General features: G+C 56.1%; 3 protein-coding genes across 3 annotated transcripts in view; 1 reads left to right on the top strand and 2 right to left on the bottom strand.

The window, feature by feature from the left end:
- The window catches only part of DNAJC11 (DnaJ heat shock protein family (Hsp40) member C11), a 62,364-nt gene extending 60,995 nt beyond the window's left edge, over nt 1–1,369 (top strand). Inside the window, exon 16 of the mRNA XM_043923329.1 lies at nt 65–1,369. Within this exon, the coding sequence (XP_043779264.1) occupies nt 65–90 (26 nt within the window). The 3' untranslated portion in view covers nt 91–1,369. The remainder of the gene's footprint in view (nt 1–64) is intronic.
- A 358-nt stretch (nt 1,370–1,727) lies between these two features.
- THAP3 (THAP domain containing 3) lies at nt 1,728–8,259 on the bottom strand. The gene is made up of 5 exons (XM_043923330.1): nt 8,119–8,259; nt 5,217–5,409; nt 3,113–3,175; nt 2,656–2,760; nt 1,728–2,424 (listed from the first exon to the last, which is right to left on the bottom strand). Exons 1-5 carry the CDS (start codon nt 8,190–8,192, stop codon nt 2,140–2,142), a joined length of 720 nt encoding a protein of 239 aa, XP_043779265.1. The 5' UTR covers nt 8,193–8,259; the 3' UTR covers nt 1,728–2,139.
- Nucleotides 8,260–9,155: 896 nt separating this feature from the next.
- Nucleotides 9,156–17,678, bottom strand: PHF13 (PHD finger protein 13). Its single transcript, XM_043923915.1, has 4 exons — nt 17,281–17,678; nt 14,582–14,683; nt 12,287–12,821; nt 9,156–11,762 (listed from the first exon to the last, which is right to left on the bottom strand). Exons 1-4 carry the CDS (start codon nt 17,317–17,319, stop codon nt 11,536–11,538), a joined length of 903 nt encoding a protein of 300 aa, XP_043779850.1. The 5' UTR covers nt 17,320–17,678; the 3' UTR covers nt 9,156–11,535.
- Nucleotides 17,679–17,784: the final 106 nt, after the last annotated feature.

The following is a 17,784-nucleotide window of genomic DNA, read 5'->3' on the forward strand; positions in this document are numbered from 1 at the left end:
ACGTGGAAAGAGGGCATGGAAACAGTTGCCTTCAGACACACTGATTTTGTCTTTTCTTTTACAGCTCACAGAATTGATACTGATGGATAAACTACTTGAGAACCCAGATTCAAAAGGGGCTGCAAAAGAATTTCCCCAGGAGTCAACAAATTTGGAAGCAGGAAAAAAAACCCCAGAATCAGATGTTTATTTTGTATTTGCATAGAAAGTGGTACCGGCTCAATTATGTGAAGGGACACACAGGTGCCCCGAGGCAACCCCACCAGGACCGGAACCGCAGCTGGGCCGGAGTCTGTTCCCAAGGATCATGTCCCTGCAGGGAAGGCCCGGCACCCGGGGCCTCAGGGTCCCTCAGCCTGCGTGCCCGCTGAGCCACCCAGTAGCTCTGTCTGCCGTGAGGTATTTATGAATACCTCACCCTCATGCCCGTGACCGTGAGCTACGTTTCCTAAAATCCACACTGAACACAGAAAACAAAACAGAAGGAGGGAAGGCGTTCCCAGGAGCAGAGTCTCTGGATCAAGTGAACGCCTATTGAGTCACCTTCCTTCTGAAATGTGACTGCGTGAATCTGGACAGGATGGTGTGGGTTTATAAATCTTTTTACCTGAGAACGCGTGGCTTTGGGAATTAAGTCTCCTTCGTCCCCTCCCAGAACTTCTCAAGTCATTCCACTGGCACCTGGCTTGGGACAGAGGATGTCACTCCAGTCCCAGGATGTCACCTGTGTCCTCGTGGGAAACCGCAATGCCTCTGCCCTCCCCCACGCAGCTCAGTCCAGGCGGCCCCCAGAGAGGTCAGAGTGGGAGCCAAGAGGCTCAAGGAGTTCTGGCGGGCTCCTTGCTGCTCGCTGCCAGCCGGTGGCATTGCTGCTCCCACACCAGGTCAGTCTGTCTCCTCTGGGCTGCCCGTACCCATTTGGGTGTCTGCTCCCAGGATCCCCTTCCTTCACACGCCTCTTTTGCGGATGCAGAGTATTTCAGGACCAGGCCCCTCCTGCCCAGCCTGGCTGGTGAACAGTCACCGGAGGAGCGGATGCCTGCCTGGTGGGGGTTCAGGCAGCCTCCGTGCGGCTCCTGTTCAATCAGGCCTTGCTCCTGACGTCGGTACCGGAGAAGTCACTCACAACCCCCTTCCTCCAGTGTTTAAAGATAGTTCAGGTTGTCCAATTCTGTAATATTTATCTCCACTTAAAAGTTCCCTGCAGGAGCTGCTGCTCTGAATGTAAATCGTGCAATAAGTGTCGAGTTAGTGGAGTCCGACCTTGACCGCAGCCTGTGCCCCTCCTGGCAGGCCGTCCCTCCTGTTGTTGAACAGGGACTGAACAGAGGACACGCTCTTACCACAATAAACCTTTCCTGAAAGCCGGGGGCAGTGTCTGTATGCATCTGTGTGTTCACTTTAGGAGCGCCAGCAGGCAGAGGGACTTGCCCCCTCCTCATAGGCCTCGTCCCACCCTCTGTTCTCAGGGCTCAAACTGTGAGACCTAACTTGAGGCTGGGGGTGTTTTCTCTACCAGACATTTGCCTGAGAATTCAGAGTTGAAATCACAGGCTAGGTTGTTTTTGTTTTGTTTTTTATTAAAGGCAACTTTTTTGGGTAATCAAAGGTGGTCACACCCTGCTAGCCTTTCAGCAGGAAACAGGAAGTTAGTCTCCTCAGCTGTGACCATGCTCAGGAGAACTCAAATCAGTGCTCACTCACTTTTAAATAAAGGAGGCGACACGCGGGGTAGGAAGACACTTTATTACATTGCTCACTCACACCGGCCGCGCAGAGAGGTGCTCCTGGGATGGAGCCAGCCATCCAGGTGATGGAGGGGACTCCTCGCTGCCTTAGGGTCAGCCAGGGCCCCACACACCCCCACCCCCACCGGGGCCCACCTAGCCCTCAAGGACATGGTCTGCCACACTGGCCCAGGGTGGTTCCAAGGACACTCACCCAGCTTGTGCTAGGGGGCAGCTGGGCTGTCACCTTCCGAAGGGAGAGCCAAGGTGTGCTGCTCAGGGCCCCAGCCTCCTCCCCGCCTGGGGCCACCACACTCCACCTGAGGCGGCGCTGGCCTGAGGGTCAAAGTGGGACCGAAAGGTCCACAGCCCCTCCTCTCAGAGGCTCAGACAACAGGGCCCAGTGGGCAGCTCAGCTCTGCTGCCCCGGCCGAGGCCTGGCCTGGAGTCCCGGCCGCCCTGCAAGGCAGGCCCGCAGACGGCTGCACATCCTCCGCATCACCAGCCTCTGGGCCTTCAGGCGCCTACGGAGCTTTTCGTTCTCCTTCAGAGTCAGGAAGAGTTTTTTTTTAAGGGCATCTAAGTCCAAAAGGGCATAGCTGTGATCGGACGGCTGTGTGGGGAAACGCCTCTTCAGCTCTGGGGGGCTAGCTGGCTGACCAGGGACCCCAGAGGCTTCAGGTGTGTGTGGCAGGACCTGAGGACAGAGGTCAGTCAGAGACCAGAGCAGTGGCCAGGCACCTGAGACCAAGGGGGCTCCCCTGACACCCAGAACTGCCGAGCCGCAGCTGTTCCAAGTAAAGTCTGAGGTCCGGGCTATACGTCATGGTGCTCTGGTTTGGGCACCAGTTTTTTTCATTCTGTTTGAAGCAAATCCCCTCAGACTGAGACCAGTCCCGCACTGCCTTCATGCCCAGCCCAGCCTCACCTGTGCTCCTGGGCCTCCAACCTCGGGGGGCAGCTGCAGCGCTTCAACCATCATTTCCACCTTCCTCCCCAGGCCACACTCCCCAGGCTCTGTCTCAGGGAGGACCTGGAAAGACAGGGCAGAGCCAGCCGCTCACTGGTCCTCCCCAGCTGCTACTTATCCTGCCAGGAGTCCCTTCATACCACACGGGGGCTGCCAGGGCACCAGCAGGACAGCCAGCGTCCTCCACGGCCTGGGGCCAAACCCTTAGAAACGGAGCAGGAGCCAGACTTGCGACCGGCTGCCACTGCTTGATATTGAACAGGGAGGAGGAGGCATGGATGGCTTTGGCTTCTTCTCTAGGCAAACAACCCAAACCCCGGCTTGTAAGGAAAGCATGATGAGCTCCAGTGGGCCTGCCTGGCGGGAAGGCGCAGCAGCTGAGTTGGAACACTCGTGACCAGCAGGGCAGACTCACCTTTCTCTCCCCAGAGGTGGCGTCTCCACTCCGGCCAGTAGGGTCCGTGTTCTCCCTCACCAGCTGCAAGAGATGCAGAGCTGCTGTGGACAGGCCCCAGGGTGGGCACAGGAGATCTGCACCAGAGGGCCCATCATGCCTCACCTGTCTCTGTCCCTATGCTCAGCCAAGCCCAGCTCTCCTCTCACCATCCACCAGTGCCCTTCCTTCTCCACCGTTCCCAAACCTTGGGTCAGAGACCCACTGAAACCAGGGACCTGTCTAATTGGTACATGCTACCCCAGGGCCTGGCATTCTTCAAGGGAAAACACCCAGCTCAGAGCCTATAGTACCCAGGCCTCCAAAGAACTGAGAAGAAGCCATGGGGACCACAATTTCAACTACCCGCGCCCCCACTCTGCCCCCAGCCACCAAAAGCACTAGAGGCAGGACCACAAACGTCTGCGGTTTTCTACAAACATGGTGAAAGTCATCACCCTGACTGAACAGGGCAGGTGGAGGGTTCCTGATCCACAATGGGAGTTTCAGGTCAGCAAACTATAATTTCCAGAGCCCCACGGTACCACACCCCTGTAGCCCACAACACTGTGCTGTGCACTTAATGTGTGTTAAACAATAGATCTCAGGGTGAGTGTTCTTACCATGATAAAATAAGTGTATATATATATATATATATACATATACATATATATATATATACAGGGCAGGGCTGTATATAATGTATATATATATACATTATATATATATAATAAAATGCCTTCCACATTTAAAAGAAAGAACAGCTCCTCCATTAAGCACCTACTTTGTGCCAAGCAATGTTCCTGGACATGGGAATAAAACCCATGGAGCAAAGCCCAGCCCTCAGGGAGCATCCCCTGGGCAGATGCTCACAGCTGCCAGAGAGTCTGAGGAGCAGAGGAAGCACGGTGGCAGGGACCTGGACTTGGTTAGGCTGCATGATCAGGCGGACAAGGATCAAGGGCAGAGGCCCAACGCCCCACAGCCGGGAGCTCACGGTGCCCACTGGCTCCCTTCTCCCCTCCCTAACACCAGTGTGGGTACCTGCAGGTCTTCTGCCTGTTCCACCTCTGCTCTGCCTCCCAGGCTCCAGCCAGTGCCCGGCTCCGGCCCTCCCTCTGGGACTCACGGCTCAGTGAGGACTTGTAAAATTCACTATGACTGCCTCAGGGCTCCAGCTCCAACTGTCCTGTTCTATCCCCTCCTGGGCCAAACCCATACATCCTGCCCCACCAGACATGTCTGCCTTGGTATCCCACTAGGAAGTCAAACTACACGTGCATAGGGCCATCTCAGGGAATCAGGGACCGCCCCCCCCAACCCCCAGACCACCTCCTCAACTCAACAGGTCTCCAAAGTTGGCCTGCTCCATCTTATCATCACACCCACTTTTGGCTAAGGCCACCATGACCACCCTCACCTGCGATGCCACAGTGGCCTCTGAACCAGCCTCCAGAGGGACCTTCCAAAGTCACGTCCCTCCCCACCAGCCTCCCCCCAAAAACCCACCTCCTGTCCAGGACTTCCCTGGTGGTCCAGTGGTTAGGGCTCTGTACTTCCACTGAAGGGGGCAAGGGTTCAATCCCTGATTGGGAAACTAAGATCCCTGTATGTCAAGCTCTCCGCCCCTTTGAAGAAAACCACCGCCCGTCCAAGCCTGTCACCACCTAGCCCTGCGCCCTCCACAGGGCCTGAGCTGCTGCTGCTCCCAAGCTTGCCCAGATCCTGCCCCCACCCAGCCTCGCTCCGCTGTCCCTGTCCCCCTCCAGCACTCCACCAGCATCATCCTCCTGTGCCCTGGACAGGAAAGTCCTCACCTCCCTAGAGCCCAAGTGAGGCCCCACAAAGTGAAGCGCAGAAAGGTGCAAGCTCTTGGCCCCCTCCCCATCAGCTGCTTCCGTAGCACCCATGATGAAGTGACTTGTTTTTAAAGCAGCTTTGAACTGCAGATTTCCTAAAGCTCAGGGCCAGGAGGGGGCTCTAGGCTTCGGACCTAGGGGCCTGACAGTTTTCAGCCTCTGCTATCCCTGCAAATGACACCGACGCCCACCCCACTGCCAGATGGGGGACCCCGGTGGCCGCGCACCTGCGGGGAGCCCTGGAAGGCGAACACTGTGGGCACCGCGTTGTGCTTCAGGTTCTTGCGGTTCCCAAAGGCACTAAAGCACTCGGGCCGGAAGTGCTCAGAGCAGATGACCGTGTGCTGCTTGGGCTCAAAGTCGCCCCGGCCGATGTTCAGCACCCATTCCTTCAGCAGCTCCGGGCGGCTGAACGGGAACCTGGGGACACAGCAAGGAGGCACAAGGGACTTGCGGAGCTAAACACACACCTTCAGGGTCCCAGGGACCTTCTGCATCCCTGCCCAGCACTTCACTGGACAGCCTGGAAAATTTAGTAGCCTTGTCCCCTTAAACCACATCCTTCCATGTCGGGAAGCTTCCATTGTGGCTGTTGACAGTATCCTTAGTAGGAAACTGGAGACCATGAACGCAGCCAGGGCCTCAGTGAGCTGCTCCCAGAGCCACATGTGCCAGGCAGGCTTCCATTCCTGCTCCTGTGTGGGGAAGCAGGAGGCGAAGTGACCCCGCCCTTGTGGAGCCTGCATTCTAGAGCAGGGAGACAGCCAGTCCACCAGACAGACACAGACCGTCCAAGAATAGAGTAGGAGGTGGTCGGGGAAGGCCACCTAGGAGGTGACGCTGGAGCAGAGACTGCAGGAAGTGGGACAGAGAACAGGGATACAGGAAGAAAAGGAAGAGCAAGTGCGAAGGCCCGAGGGTGTCAGGAGCCAACGAGGCAGGCCTGGCTGACACAGAGCAAGAAGAGGACGCGGGCCACCGTCGGAAGGGGGTTCCTGGAGGCTCAGGCCGAGGGTGAGGCTGCGGCAGGAGCCCAGCTGGTGGCGGGTTCAGGGTGGAGCTGGAGAGGCTGATGAATGGCAGATCTGGGGTGCATCAAGAAAGCCAGGCAAGGAAGTTTGCCTGTGGGCTAAGAAACAGAGGAAAGAGTTTTAAGTGCCAAGACTGTAGGGGAGGGGCAGCTTTGGGAGGATCAGCAGTTTGGTTTTATTAATATACGTTAGATGTTAAATTTCAGGTGCCTTTTAGATGTCCAGGTGCTGAAGCTGAATGACAGGGAGACAAGAGTTGTCTGGAGATGTCACCATGAGGGTATCCCCATGTAAAAGGTGGCAGAGCCATAAGCCTGGGTGAGATGGCTGCCCTGGGGAGCCAGTGTGGACAGGGACGGTACAGCAGCATGGCCGGCACCCTGAAGTGCTCCAACATCTGTCTAGAGTTGGAAATGAGCAGAATCTACCCAAGACTGAGAAGGGACACTGTGATAAAGGAAGAGACCGAGAAGTGTCCCAGAAGGCAGGTGGTAGATGGCCTCAAGGGGTCAGCAGTCGGTTGTGTCATAGGCCGCAGAGAAGAGCCACTGGGACTTGACCGAGGTAATTTTAGGAGTGGTGGGGTACAGGCGCTGGAAGATAAGACCCAGCAAAGATGAGCCAAGCCTCGTGCCCGTAATCGCCATAAAACAGAGGGGCCCAAATGCCCTTCAATTGTAGAACAAGTTGGTTGGAATAAATACACTCCTGGATCACTACACAGCAATGAAAAGGATGAACTGCTGCAGCTGCTTCGGGCCACATGAAGGACTCACAAGCACAAAGATGAGCGAAGGACAGGAAAAAGGACAGCATGTGACTCCATTCAGTGAGGCTCCAAACAGGCCAAGGCAGTCCCCTCTGACAGAGGCCTTACCCTTGGGGACTCAGTGAGGGGCTGGAAGGGGGTGCGTTTCCGGGTCTCCTGGGGGCTTCGATGTTCTAAACTCTTGGCAGTCACACCGGGTGTTCACTTCGTTAAACTGTGTGCTTATAAATTGTGCACTTTTCCCTACGCGTGTTACATACCAATAGACATACTCAGGTTAAAAAAGAAAACGCTTCTCCTCCTTATGGGGCAGTGCAGCTCTAGACCAAGCTGTATCTGTTTGGGAAGGGAGACAAAGCAGTAGCTGGCATCCACAGCAGCTTCTCCAGGTGAGTGGTGCTGGAGAGGTGTGTAGGACTCTGCGTGGCCAGCCACAGAAGCTACCCCAAAATTTAATATCCACTATGTCCTTTTTGTTCTTCTGTTTGCTGTTAACATCTAGTAAAAGTTAATGAACCTTAAAAAAAAAAAGAAAACGCTTAAAGGAGACGAAGTGTAGATGAACAGAGCGCAGCCCTTTGGAGTCACACTCTGAGCGGGACGGAGGAAGGCGCTGTGGCTGGAACCAGCAAGAAAGTGTGCAACACTCTACCCATCGATGCGCAAGCGGCCGTGCACTCGGCCGGGTCCCACACCTGGGGTGCGCAGGGCGCGCAGGGACAGACTCCAGAAGTCCTACCATCCTCCTGCGGCTCCAGCAAAGGTTGCGCGTCCCGGCCCCGCACCCCTACCCGCTGGAACGTTCTCATTCCTCCACCACGCCTTTCCTTCCTGACTAGAGACCCGGAGAGGTGAACAGAGCGCGCAGCGCACCGCACACCTAAGGGAGGTTAGCATTGCTCATCTTGCAGCAAATACTGCACACTTAACTACGTCCCGGGCTGCACAGTCCCTGGACCGCGGAGGGGACGCACGCCAAGTCACCGCAAGGGCGCAGCGCTGAGCGCGCACCAGGCCCGCCACCACCTCCCCTGACCCAAGAGAGGCTGTGCGCCGGCGGGCAGGTCACTCAGCCTCTCCGACCGTCTCCCCGCGCGCCCAGGAGGCCGAGGTGGTGCCGGGCTTCTTGGGCCGGGACCTCGCCGCTCCCCGGGGGTCCGCCGCCCCTCCGCGAAGGGCTCGGCCGCACGTCCTCTGGCCTCCCGGCGGTCGGGCAGTGTCCCGGGCGTCCCCACGCCTGTTGCGCCAAACCTGGCGCTTCCGCGGGGGCCGCGGTCGTCGGCCTGGGAGAGGCCGGCCCCCGCGCACCCCGGTGCCCCCGCCCCTCACCGGTGGAAGGTGAGCTGCTTCCTGCGATTGCTGTAGCGGTTGCAGCACTGCCGGGCCGCGCACGACTTAGGCATCTCCAGACTCCAGGCACGGCTGCCCCTAACAAAGATGGCGGCGGCGGGGCCTGCGGGGCGCGGCAGCGACTCCGGGAGGGGCGGGGTCATGGGACGGGGCGGGGCTGGCCGGTGGAGGCGGGGCGAGCGCTCGGGGCGGGGTCTGCAGGCGACAGGCCCTCGAGAGAGGCGGGGCCAGTAGGAGAGCGGGTAGGACCCGGGCGGGGCGGGGCTTGCAGGGGCTGGTGAGTGAAGGCGGGCCTGGCTCTGTTCCTTGGCCAGCATCTCAGGCACGCAGTGCCTGCGACCGCGTCAAAGGGTGCTTCAAGGCCCGGCTCAGACCCGACATCCCCAACTAGGAGCAGATGCAGGTTTTACGCTAGTTACGCTGAAGCGTCACCCTCACCTCCTTGCTTTGAAGCCTCCAAAATTCACACACACCCACCCAGTTTGGGACAACTGAAAACCAAAGGCAGGCTCACTGGCCACCTATGCCAGTATTTTCAATATTTCAGTAGGTATTGATTCATAGATTTCGGCTGCTCCAACGTCACAGAAGAAAGTACTAGTTGACCATTAGCTGGTCCCAGATTGGCTAGGCAGACACAGCTGACCGACAGAACAGGCTCAGCCCCTTGGGACCCCCAAGTGGAAGGACAGAATGAGTACGGGGCAGATTCTAATCCCACCTGCATAAACTTAGAGGCAGCTGTAGCTTTTACAATGCAGGTTAACCACTCACTGGGATTTAAGCTAATGCACAATGTGAAGAAATTGTGAAAGCTATTCATGCCTCTTCATGCTGTGGTTTGTTTCTGGAGAATTTACTAGAAAAGTATATTAAGGGCTGTGATAATGTTTCATCCTGCTAAACCAAACTCAGACTAACTTCCCAAGTCTTCATGTAACCATGGTTTTGGAGGTTGGTAATGAAGGGTCAGTCCTTCAGCACAGAATACAAACACCTAAAGCTAGACATGAACCTCAAAGTAGCAATATATTTATTTACAAAATATACAGTTTCACAGAAACAGCTTCGCTTTATACACATAAACTTTATAATTACACAGAACCATGTAAACGATGTTAAGTGTCTGGCCTGGCCAAAGCCGACGGGAGGGACTTGCTTTGGGGATGACAACTTTCCCTCCCTTCTCCATCAGCCACCAACCAGGAACCCGGAGATGGGCCATACCTAATTTGCATAAAGCTGATTGCAGCTGCCCAGCTCAATCTAACAGAAAAACTGTGGTGTCCTGACTTCTTAGACACCACCCACAGGGATAACTCTGTTAAAAGAACAAAAGCAAATGAAGGAAACAGAAATCGAGATGAGTATCAAATGCCTTCCAGAGGCGTCACCAGGAACTAAGTCTTCTAAGAGCAATATGGTAATTGCCAGGACTGGCAGCTCCACCCTAAAATCACACCTATTCTTAAACACACTTGTAAAACCGTGGAGTTTTTTTTTTTTTTAAGAGAGAAACACTTGGAAACTTTGGCTACTGTCATGGTGAAGACACAGGACAGGCAATGTCATGGTGCAGATCTTTGGCAAATTCCTCTCCCAACTTTTCCTGGACTTTTGCCCTAGTCAGAGCCAGACGGTTGTCTGGGGAGAAGGTTGTTTCTAAGCCAGGCTCCTTACTATTTTTCTCTACAGTAGAACATCTCCCTTGGGGCTCTTCACAATAAAATGGATTTCAAAAACTATTTCTCTCTATTTTTGTGTTAATAGAAACAACAGAATTAAAAATGAAACAAAAAAGGCAGTTGGCTGGTCAAGCATGAAAGATACTAGGACAAAATATAGGCTCTGATCAGCCGATTACAGTTCAACCCCCCTCCCCCCACCCGTGCTTCAGTGAGAGAACGTGGACACAAGTCCGTCTGGTGGCCTCATACATGGGGACCATGTAGAGAAGTCCCCCTGTGGGAAGACTGAGGCTCCATCTTGATGTCAATAAATATGCCTGACTTGGGCACCCTTCCCTCTTCATGCTTCATAAGAAATAATGTTTATGAAGACACACTCATCAATATACAAAAAAAACGAGTATTTAAACTGCTAGAGAGTAATGTCAGTTTCAGAGAACACAGAAGTCCTCCCTCTCCCTCAAGCCTGAGACCCATCAGTGTCCCCGCCACATGGCCCTCCAGCAGAGGCCTGCTGGGGCTTCAAACTCCCTGGCCTCTCCAGAGCTGGCCTGCACAGGGGTCTCCTCGGTCCAGGGCCCTCCTTTAGATCTAAGGAACTTTGCAAAGTTCAGTGGTATGTTCCTGGAGGCCAATGTTACCATATCACTCACTCAGCAACTCAAACCAAAAAAATGCTTCAAAAGTCCTAACCTTGCCCCCTGGAACCAGCAGGCCAGCCTGTACGAGGGGCATACTAAGAATACCCACGAGGGAGGCCTTCCTCCCCATTTTCCCTCCCCCCACCACTATGTGGAGAACACCCTCCCCCAGAGACTGCCTAACCTTTAATGTTGCTGCTAGAACCAAGTGAGCAGGGAGAGACAAGGAGAGGATCCAGGCGCCCCCTCACTTGAAAACAGCTTGCTGGGCACCCCCAGGCCCTCCAAAGCCAACTGGAGAGGAAGGGAACCCTGGCAGAAGTCTGCCAATACTTTTGGCTATTTCGTGCAAAAAGACAGGTTTTTTTACATCGTGCAAAACAGGAAACTGAGTTATGAACACGGGCCACCATGACCCCACCCCCGGAACCAACCCTTTCCACAGAGAAGCAGCTGCATAGTGTCCCCTTTAAAGAACAGAAGGAAACCTGGGGCTCACCAGCGAGCTCACTACCCCTGAGTGAGGCCAGGGACTCCAGTCCCAGGGGAACAGGCATCCATCCCCCAAGGAAGGGGAGAGGGGGACCACTAAGGGAGGAGCGGCTTTGATGGTTGCTGTACAGACACTTATGGTAAAAGACGGACTGGAGAAGAACTTTACACGTATGGCGGTTCATAAACAGGCCAGGGAAACAACATCTCCTCGCGCCAACACAGTGGAAGCAGGAGTAACAGCCAGCACTTATTCCGATCGGCGGGAGTTTGTCAACAATGAGAGCAAAAATGCACAACGACCACGCACCCTCATGTTCGGCTGGACCAAACCCGCTGCACTTGGGTGTGCAGTCCACCTCCACTGCAGAGACCACGGCTCCAGCAGCAGCTCTGGCCAACGAGGATTTTATTCAGTCACTGGCTATGTACAGTTTATACCTTGGACAGCTGGTCCTTTCGTGTAGGCACCTGAACGGCAGGGGTCTGCCCGTGCTGGAGCTAAGAGTCCTGTGCTCAACTAAGACCAGGGCCAGCAGGCCCACAGGCCCTTCCGACTCCTCGCCCTCCAGCAGTCAGTCCAGAAACAGCTTCCGGGAGCCCATTCGGGACCGGTTGGAACGGCGGATGTCAAACTTCGAGTCCCGGCACTTTTGGCAGACAAACACTTCTGGAACGTTGGACTTCCGGATCTTTGCACAGGACAGGTGAATCCAAGTGTGGCACTCGTTGCACTCTATCATTGGGCGGCCAGCAAACGGTTTCATGCAGAAGCACGTGACCAGGTCCCAGGAGTCATCATCTGAAAGCAGAGAATCACGTTAAGAGTGGAAAACTCTCTCACACCACCACCAATCAGAACCCCTCCCATTAGGAAAGCCACTCTCCAAAGGGACAGGGCACCTGAGCTGCGGTGAAACCAATTTCAAGTTTCAGGGTGATACTTCCCGCTCTGAAAATGCATACGTGCACAAAAACCACTGAAATGCGTGGTACGAGGAACTCCCCACAAGGTGGTTACTCATGAGCTATGTTATTTTCACATTTTGAGGCCTGCTCTGGAATGTCCGCTGTCTTCAGATGTGATCACCCCTTCCTAAATGTCTCAGCATCGGCCTTCTCGTACCCTTTCCCCTGAAGGTGGTGGGGCATGCTCCCCTGTCCCCCTCCAAGGAAGGGACCGCCGCGCTGAGACCCCGCACCTCACGGCAGGCGCGTGGGATCTCAGCTCCTCGACCAGGGATCGAACCCACAACCCCTGCAATGGAAGGGGAAGGTTAGGGCCCTGAAACCCCGCTCTTAGCATCCCACCTCTAGGCCACTCACCGGAATCCACCATGATGTCTTCGTCGTTGCCCGTGCTGTCTTCGTCCCGGAACACCACCTGCTTGCCCTGCCGGACGATAGTCCGTTTGCCTTCAGTTTTTATTTCTTTGACCTGATCCGGTGACACTGTGGTGCAAGACCCACTGGAAGGAGTATCGGAGTCCCAGCCCGAGCAGGGGTCTCCAGCGGCCTGGGGGATATCCTGCAGAGTGGGGCTCGTGGGGGTCTCTGCATATGGGTCAGCAGCTTCCAGCTGCAGCAAGCCCCCCATGTAGCCCTCCTTCCCAGGCACGTCACTGTCCCTTCGCTTCCTCTTCTTCTTCTTCTTCAGTTTGTCAGTCTTCTTTCTGTCTAGCAGGAAGTTACTAGGCTTAGCTCGCTGCAGGAGGGTGGGCTGCAGGTGGCCAAAGCACCGGTCAGAGACTGGCAAGGGCACGGTGGACGAGATGTCGGCAAAACTGGCATCCCAGCCGTCACTGTCGATGGTACCAGCGGTGCTGTTGGCGGGGCTGGGACTGCTCCTCAGAGGGACTTCCTGAAAGGACAGAGAAAACGGGACGGCTTCTGATTATTTCAACCAGCCTCCAACACCAAGAGCTTGCCCTGAGCAGAGCTTCCCCAGGACCCCATCCTCCCCACTCCCCACCAGGTCAGGTCTGCAGATGTGGGAAACAAGAACCCAGAGTTCCTCAGCTCTCACCAGTGCTATTCTTTAGGAACATTGGGAATGGGATTTAGTGCGCCCTTCCAGCTACAACATGAACCCACAAGGGGGACCTCCAGCCCTGGGTGACCCCTCACCAAGAACTTAGTTGATACTCAATCCACTTCTGTGACAGGAGTGCCAAAGACACACCCTCAAGTTCTTAACTTTACTGATTTTATAGTCTCCCCCATAACTGTCCTCCCAAAGGATGTACATTTTAATTAAGTGAATGTAAATTAATGATGAGGATGTTCTGACACTTTTCTTTAAAAACTTGGAGGCATCTCAAAATACTGCAAAATCCAAGTATGTAATTACTGCCCCAAAGCAGTGAGTTCAAGTCTCTGGTTCCTTCAGGTCAATCAAGCAAACTGTTACTGTTTATGTGCAAACAGTAGCAGCATTCATGTAGGCATTATCGACCTAGCTGGCAGTGGAAACAATAAGCCAGTGCTGGGATCTGGCCCCCTAAAAATACTGGATTCCTTTCTCTTTAGCCTTGCACAGTATGAACCAGGCCCCTGAAGTCTGAGCACCCTGGCAGCACTGGTCCACCTGCCCATTTCTCAGCAAGGAAAAAATGCCTTAATTTACATGGGATTCTGGCCACAATTCCCTGAAGATTCTGTAATGACACCAACCAGGAGGCCACCCACCAGGTAGGGCAGGGTAGACTGGGCCCAACTATTTGATCTGCTTGAACCCCAGGCTCCACCACCAAAGAGCCTGTACCCAGAGTAAGGAGTTCCCTCTCTGTGCCCCAGTGTCCTCATCTTTAAAATAGAAGAGAAAAAATAAATAAATACAACAGAAACAAACAGGGGATTCCCAGGAAGTCCAGTGATTAGAATTCAGCACTTTCACTGCTGGCCCTGGGTTTGATTCCTGGTCGTGGAACTAAGATCCTACAAAGCATGTGGCACAGCCAAAATAAACAAACTACTACCGAAAAGGCTATAATAAAAGCTCCTACTGCATATCATTATAATGGGCAAAAATAGTGCCTAGCCACAGTAAGCTCTCCACGCTTCCCTTGTGGCTTAGTTGGTAAAGAATCCACCTGCAATGCAGGAGACCCTGGTTTGATTCCTGGGTTGGGAAGATCTACTGGAGAAGGGATAGGCTACCCACTCCAGTGTTCTTGGGCTTCCCTTGTGGCTCAGCAGATAAAGAATCCGCCTGCAATGCAGGAAACCTGGGTTAGATCCCTGAATTGGGAAGATCCCCTGGAGAAGGGAAAGGCTACCCACTCAGTATTCTGGCCTGGAGAATTCCATGGACCGTATAGACCACAGGGTCACAAAGAGTCGGACACGACTAAGTGACAGTAACCTTTCAATAAACACTGGACATTAGGAAGGTATCAGTTAGATTATTTGTAAGCAAACTTTGAAAGTTTATCAAACCATTTCTAGACAAATCTACATTTTCCATCCGTTTTAGGAACCACTTCCCAGGCTGGTCTAGGTTTCTAAGAAAAATTTCTGCCTGACTATTATGGCAAGTCCTCCCATTCAATCCCTTCCAGACCCACCACCTTGTCAAAGACTGGTTTTGCTGCCAGCAAGGTCTCTGAAATGCTGAATTACCTCCTTTGGATAAGGGATGTAGCCTGCATAGGCCAAGACAAAGGTGCAGAATTTGTTGAAATCCTCCACAGTCCTGCGCCGCTTGTAACTGGGGGAGTACTCCTGTTAACAGCAAGAAAAGGGAGCATGTTTGGAAGCAGACACTTATAGGTGAAATCAAAAAAACAATACTAAACAGGCTGGAGCTTTCATAGTTCGCCACTCAAAAACACACTGCTAGATTTACAAACACTCTAGAAACAAGATATGGTAAGTCTGGGTCAAGAATTAACAGTTTTCAGAAGGCTGAAAGAGGAGGTATGTGATGCTATGCCAAGAATACTGGGAAACTGGTTAGGAGATAAAAGACTGTACAAAAGTCTATTTATTAGCGCTCATGTGGCATTTTCGGACATTATCTATTAAGTTTCTAAAGGCCTATTGAGAGCCCTAATAATTAACTTTTTTGCCACAAATTTTCCACTTTGAAGATAAACTGCTGCAGCTTAAGTATTTTAAGTGACTTCAGAAGTCAACTACTTTTCAACCTGCAGAGCTCAGACCTGGAATCCTGGACCTGAATCTTGCCTGACCCCTCCCCAGGCAGGGCTGCAGGAGGACCCCCTCCCTCCTACCCGGCTCTCTCCTCCAGAGGAGACACTTCCTGCTGGTCCCTCCGCTCCTCCAACACCCTGGGGCAAGGCACCCCTCAACCCAGAAAAAATCCTGCCACTACCATTTACTACCATTTAGGAAACCTAACTCTGTATATAATTACAGTCACTAAAAGCCGCCTGCAATGCAGAAGAGGAAGGTTCAATCCCTTGGTGGGGAAGATCCCCTGGAGGAGGAGAAGGCAACCCATTCCAGTATCCTTGCCTGGAAAATCCCCTAGACAGAAGAGCCTGGAGGGCTACAGTCCCCCAGGCTTAACGACTTGGACAGGATTTAAGGACTGAACAACAAAACCATTTGCATACTGAAGGTCAAATACTAGAAATTTTGGCTTGTGTGTCCCATCCCCATTCAATTAAGAATCGCCCTCAACAAGACTTGATTCTCTCCTGAGAAAGAGGAGCTAGGAAGAAAAAGATTATTTGCTTCTCTTCGGTTCATTCGACTAGCGTATTTACTTAGGTTTTCTTTAAGCACTTTATCACCCACCTCAATCCCTTCTTAGGAGTTCAGCTAACATTTCCAGAGCCGAGGGGCCCACTCTCCACTCGGATGAAAGTAGGGGGAGGAGATGACGGGGTGGGCTCCGGCTTCTGCCCAAGTACAACCACCCCCGCCCCCTCAGTCCAGCGCGCCCAGAAAACAGCGCGGGCGGCCTGCTACCCGCAGGTCTCCTTCCAAGGGCTCCACTTCTTTTTATTTTCTCAACTCGGTGCTAGCAAACCGCCTCTGCCCTCAGCCCTCGGCCGCCCAGACCCGGAGAGGCGCGCAGGACAGCGACGAGGCAGAGTCCGCGCGGTACCCAGCGCTTCCAGAGCCGGGGAGACCCTGCCCCCAACCGCAGGGAGAACTGACCGCCCTCCCTCCGGCTGGGTGGGAGGGCTGCGGCCCTCAAACTCGCGGGGAGAACTTTTATTTCGGCGGGGAATGTGCTGAAGTGGGTCAGTAGCCGGGACTCAGAGTGGATGGCGGCGGTGCCCTCGGGCCCGGGGCGGGGGACCCGCGCCGTTCCTACCGCGCCGGCCGCCCGGGCCCCGCCAACGCCGCCCGTAAGAAAAGCAGATGGCGGTGCGGCCCCCTCCCCGCCCTCCCGCGGAAGCCGCTCCTCGCCGACAGGCGGCCCCGGAAGGTGCGGGGCCCATCCCGCGGGGGAGGGGGCGCGAGTAGCCGGGCAGGATTCGGGGTCCGGGACTCACAGGCCCCGCGAGCCCCCGAGGCGGCAGCGCGACGGACTAGCCCGCCCGGCGCCGCCTCCCCTCCCCCACCCGCCGGCGGCCGGACCCGCACCCCGGACTCGGCGAGCTTCGGGAGAGAGAGGGGACCGCGGCGGGGGCTCCGGGGGATGGGGGCGGCCGGGAGAACCGAGGGCCGATCCCCGGAAGGAGGGGGAGCCGGGGCGGGGCGAGCCGAGCTCGGGGGAGGGGGCCCTGGAGGGGGAGGCAAACGCGTTGGGGTGGGAGCACGGCTCAGGCCCCCGCAGGGGTGGGGATCCCGAAGGACGAGCCTCCCCCACCCTTGCCAGAGGGGGCGGGGGCCGAGCGGGAGTCAGGGGGCGGGGCGCGGGCCACCGGGCCTGGGGGGATTAGGGGAGGAGGCGGGGGCGCGCGGAGCGGCGTCCCCGTCCGAGGGGGGGCCGCGAGCCCCTCTGGGAGGGGGTGGGTGATTCCTCCGGGAAGCTGGAGCGCGGGGCGGAGGCGGCTCGGACCGAGTCCCCGGGGGCGGGGAAGGGGTAAGCCAGGCGGGCGAGGAGGGGCCGGGGGCGCAGACAGGTCCCCCGGCTACGCGAGGCCGGGGAGGGTGGGCGCGGCGAGCACGGGGAAGGGGCGCCGGGAGGACGCGGACGCCCGCGGAAGGGACGCCGAGAATACGGCGGGCGGGGAAGACCGGGCGCGGGCCCGAGTGGGGGGCGGGGTTGGGCGCCCGGGGGGCGACGAGAGATAGCTGGGGGAGGGGAGAACGGCGCCCGGCCGGCGGGGGTCCGCCTTCGGGAGCACCGGATCGGCGTGAGGGTGGTCAGGGGCTGTCGGGGCGCAGCTCTCACTCACCTCCGGGTGGAAAGCGGCGGCGCAGGAGTCGGAGTCCATGTTCAGGGTGGGGGGCGGCGACCGCGGACTGCAGGGGCCGGGATGCGGACGCCGGGCCACGGGGCCGCTCGGAGACGGGGGCTCTGGCGGCCGCGCAGGGCGAAGGCGGACCCGGGAGGGGTCGCCCCGACTGAAGATGATGGGGGGTCGATGTGTCGCGTCCTGGACACTATACTCTCGGGCCGGCGGCTCCACAGCCGAGCAGAGTTGTCGATGCAGGTCCTGTGACCAGCGCGACTGGAGAGGCGGGAGAGTCGCTGCGGGGGGCGGCGGCGGCGGCGGCGAGCGGGAACCCGACCGGCTCCCCGACCTGACGCCCAGTTCGGCTCGTGTCTCGGGAGGGAGGGCGGGAGAGCCGCGAGGGCTGCCGGGAAGTGTAGTCTGGGAGCGACGGAAAGCCGACGGCGAGGGGGCGGGCGCGAGGCATTGTGGGAGTCATAGTCCTCGGCTCCGCCGCTGAGGCGC

Source organism: Cervus elaphus, chromosome 14 (assembly GCF_910594005.1).
Source record: "Cervus elaphus chromosome 14, mCerEla1.1, whole genome shotgun sequence".
NCBI classification, from domain to species: Eukaryota; Metazoa; Chordata; class Mammalia; order Artiodactyla; family Cervidae; genus Cervus; species Cervus elaphus.

What these genes read in the sequence shown, in the direction of transcription:
- PHF13 (XM_043923915.1), bottom strand. Translation starts at nt 17,319, where the DNA reads ATGGACTCCGACTCCTGCGCCGCCGCTTTCCACCCGGAG. An exon ending in CCGCCGCTTTCCACCCGGAG is followed by an intron (nt 14,684 to 17,280) that starts GTGAGTGAGAGC and finishes TGCTGTTAACAG; the next exon opens with GAGTACTCCCCCAGTTACAA. An exon ending in ACATCCCTTATCCAAAGGAG is followed by an intron (nt 12,822 to 14,581) that starts GTAATTCAGCAT and finishes CTGTCCTTTCAG; the next exon opens with GAAGTCCCTCTGAGGAGCAG.
- THAP3 (XM_043923330.1), bottom strand. Translation starts at nt 8,192, where the DNA reads ATGCCTAAGTCGTGCGCGGCCCGGCAGTGCTGCAACCGCTACAGCAAT. An exon ending in CCTTCCAGGGCTCCCCGCAG is followed by an intron (nt 3,176 to 5,216) that starts GTGCGCGGCCAC and finishes CATCTCTTGCAG; the next exon opens with CTGGTGAGGGAGAACACGGA. An exon ending in CCACCTCTGGGGAGAGAAAG is followed by an intron (nt 2,761 to 3,112) that starts GTGAGTCTGCCC and finishes CTGTCTTTCCAG; the next exon opens with GTCCTCCCTGAGACAGAGCC.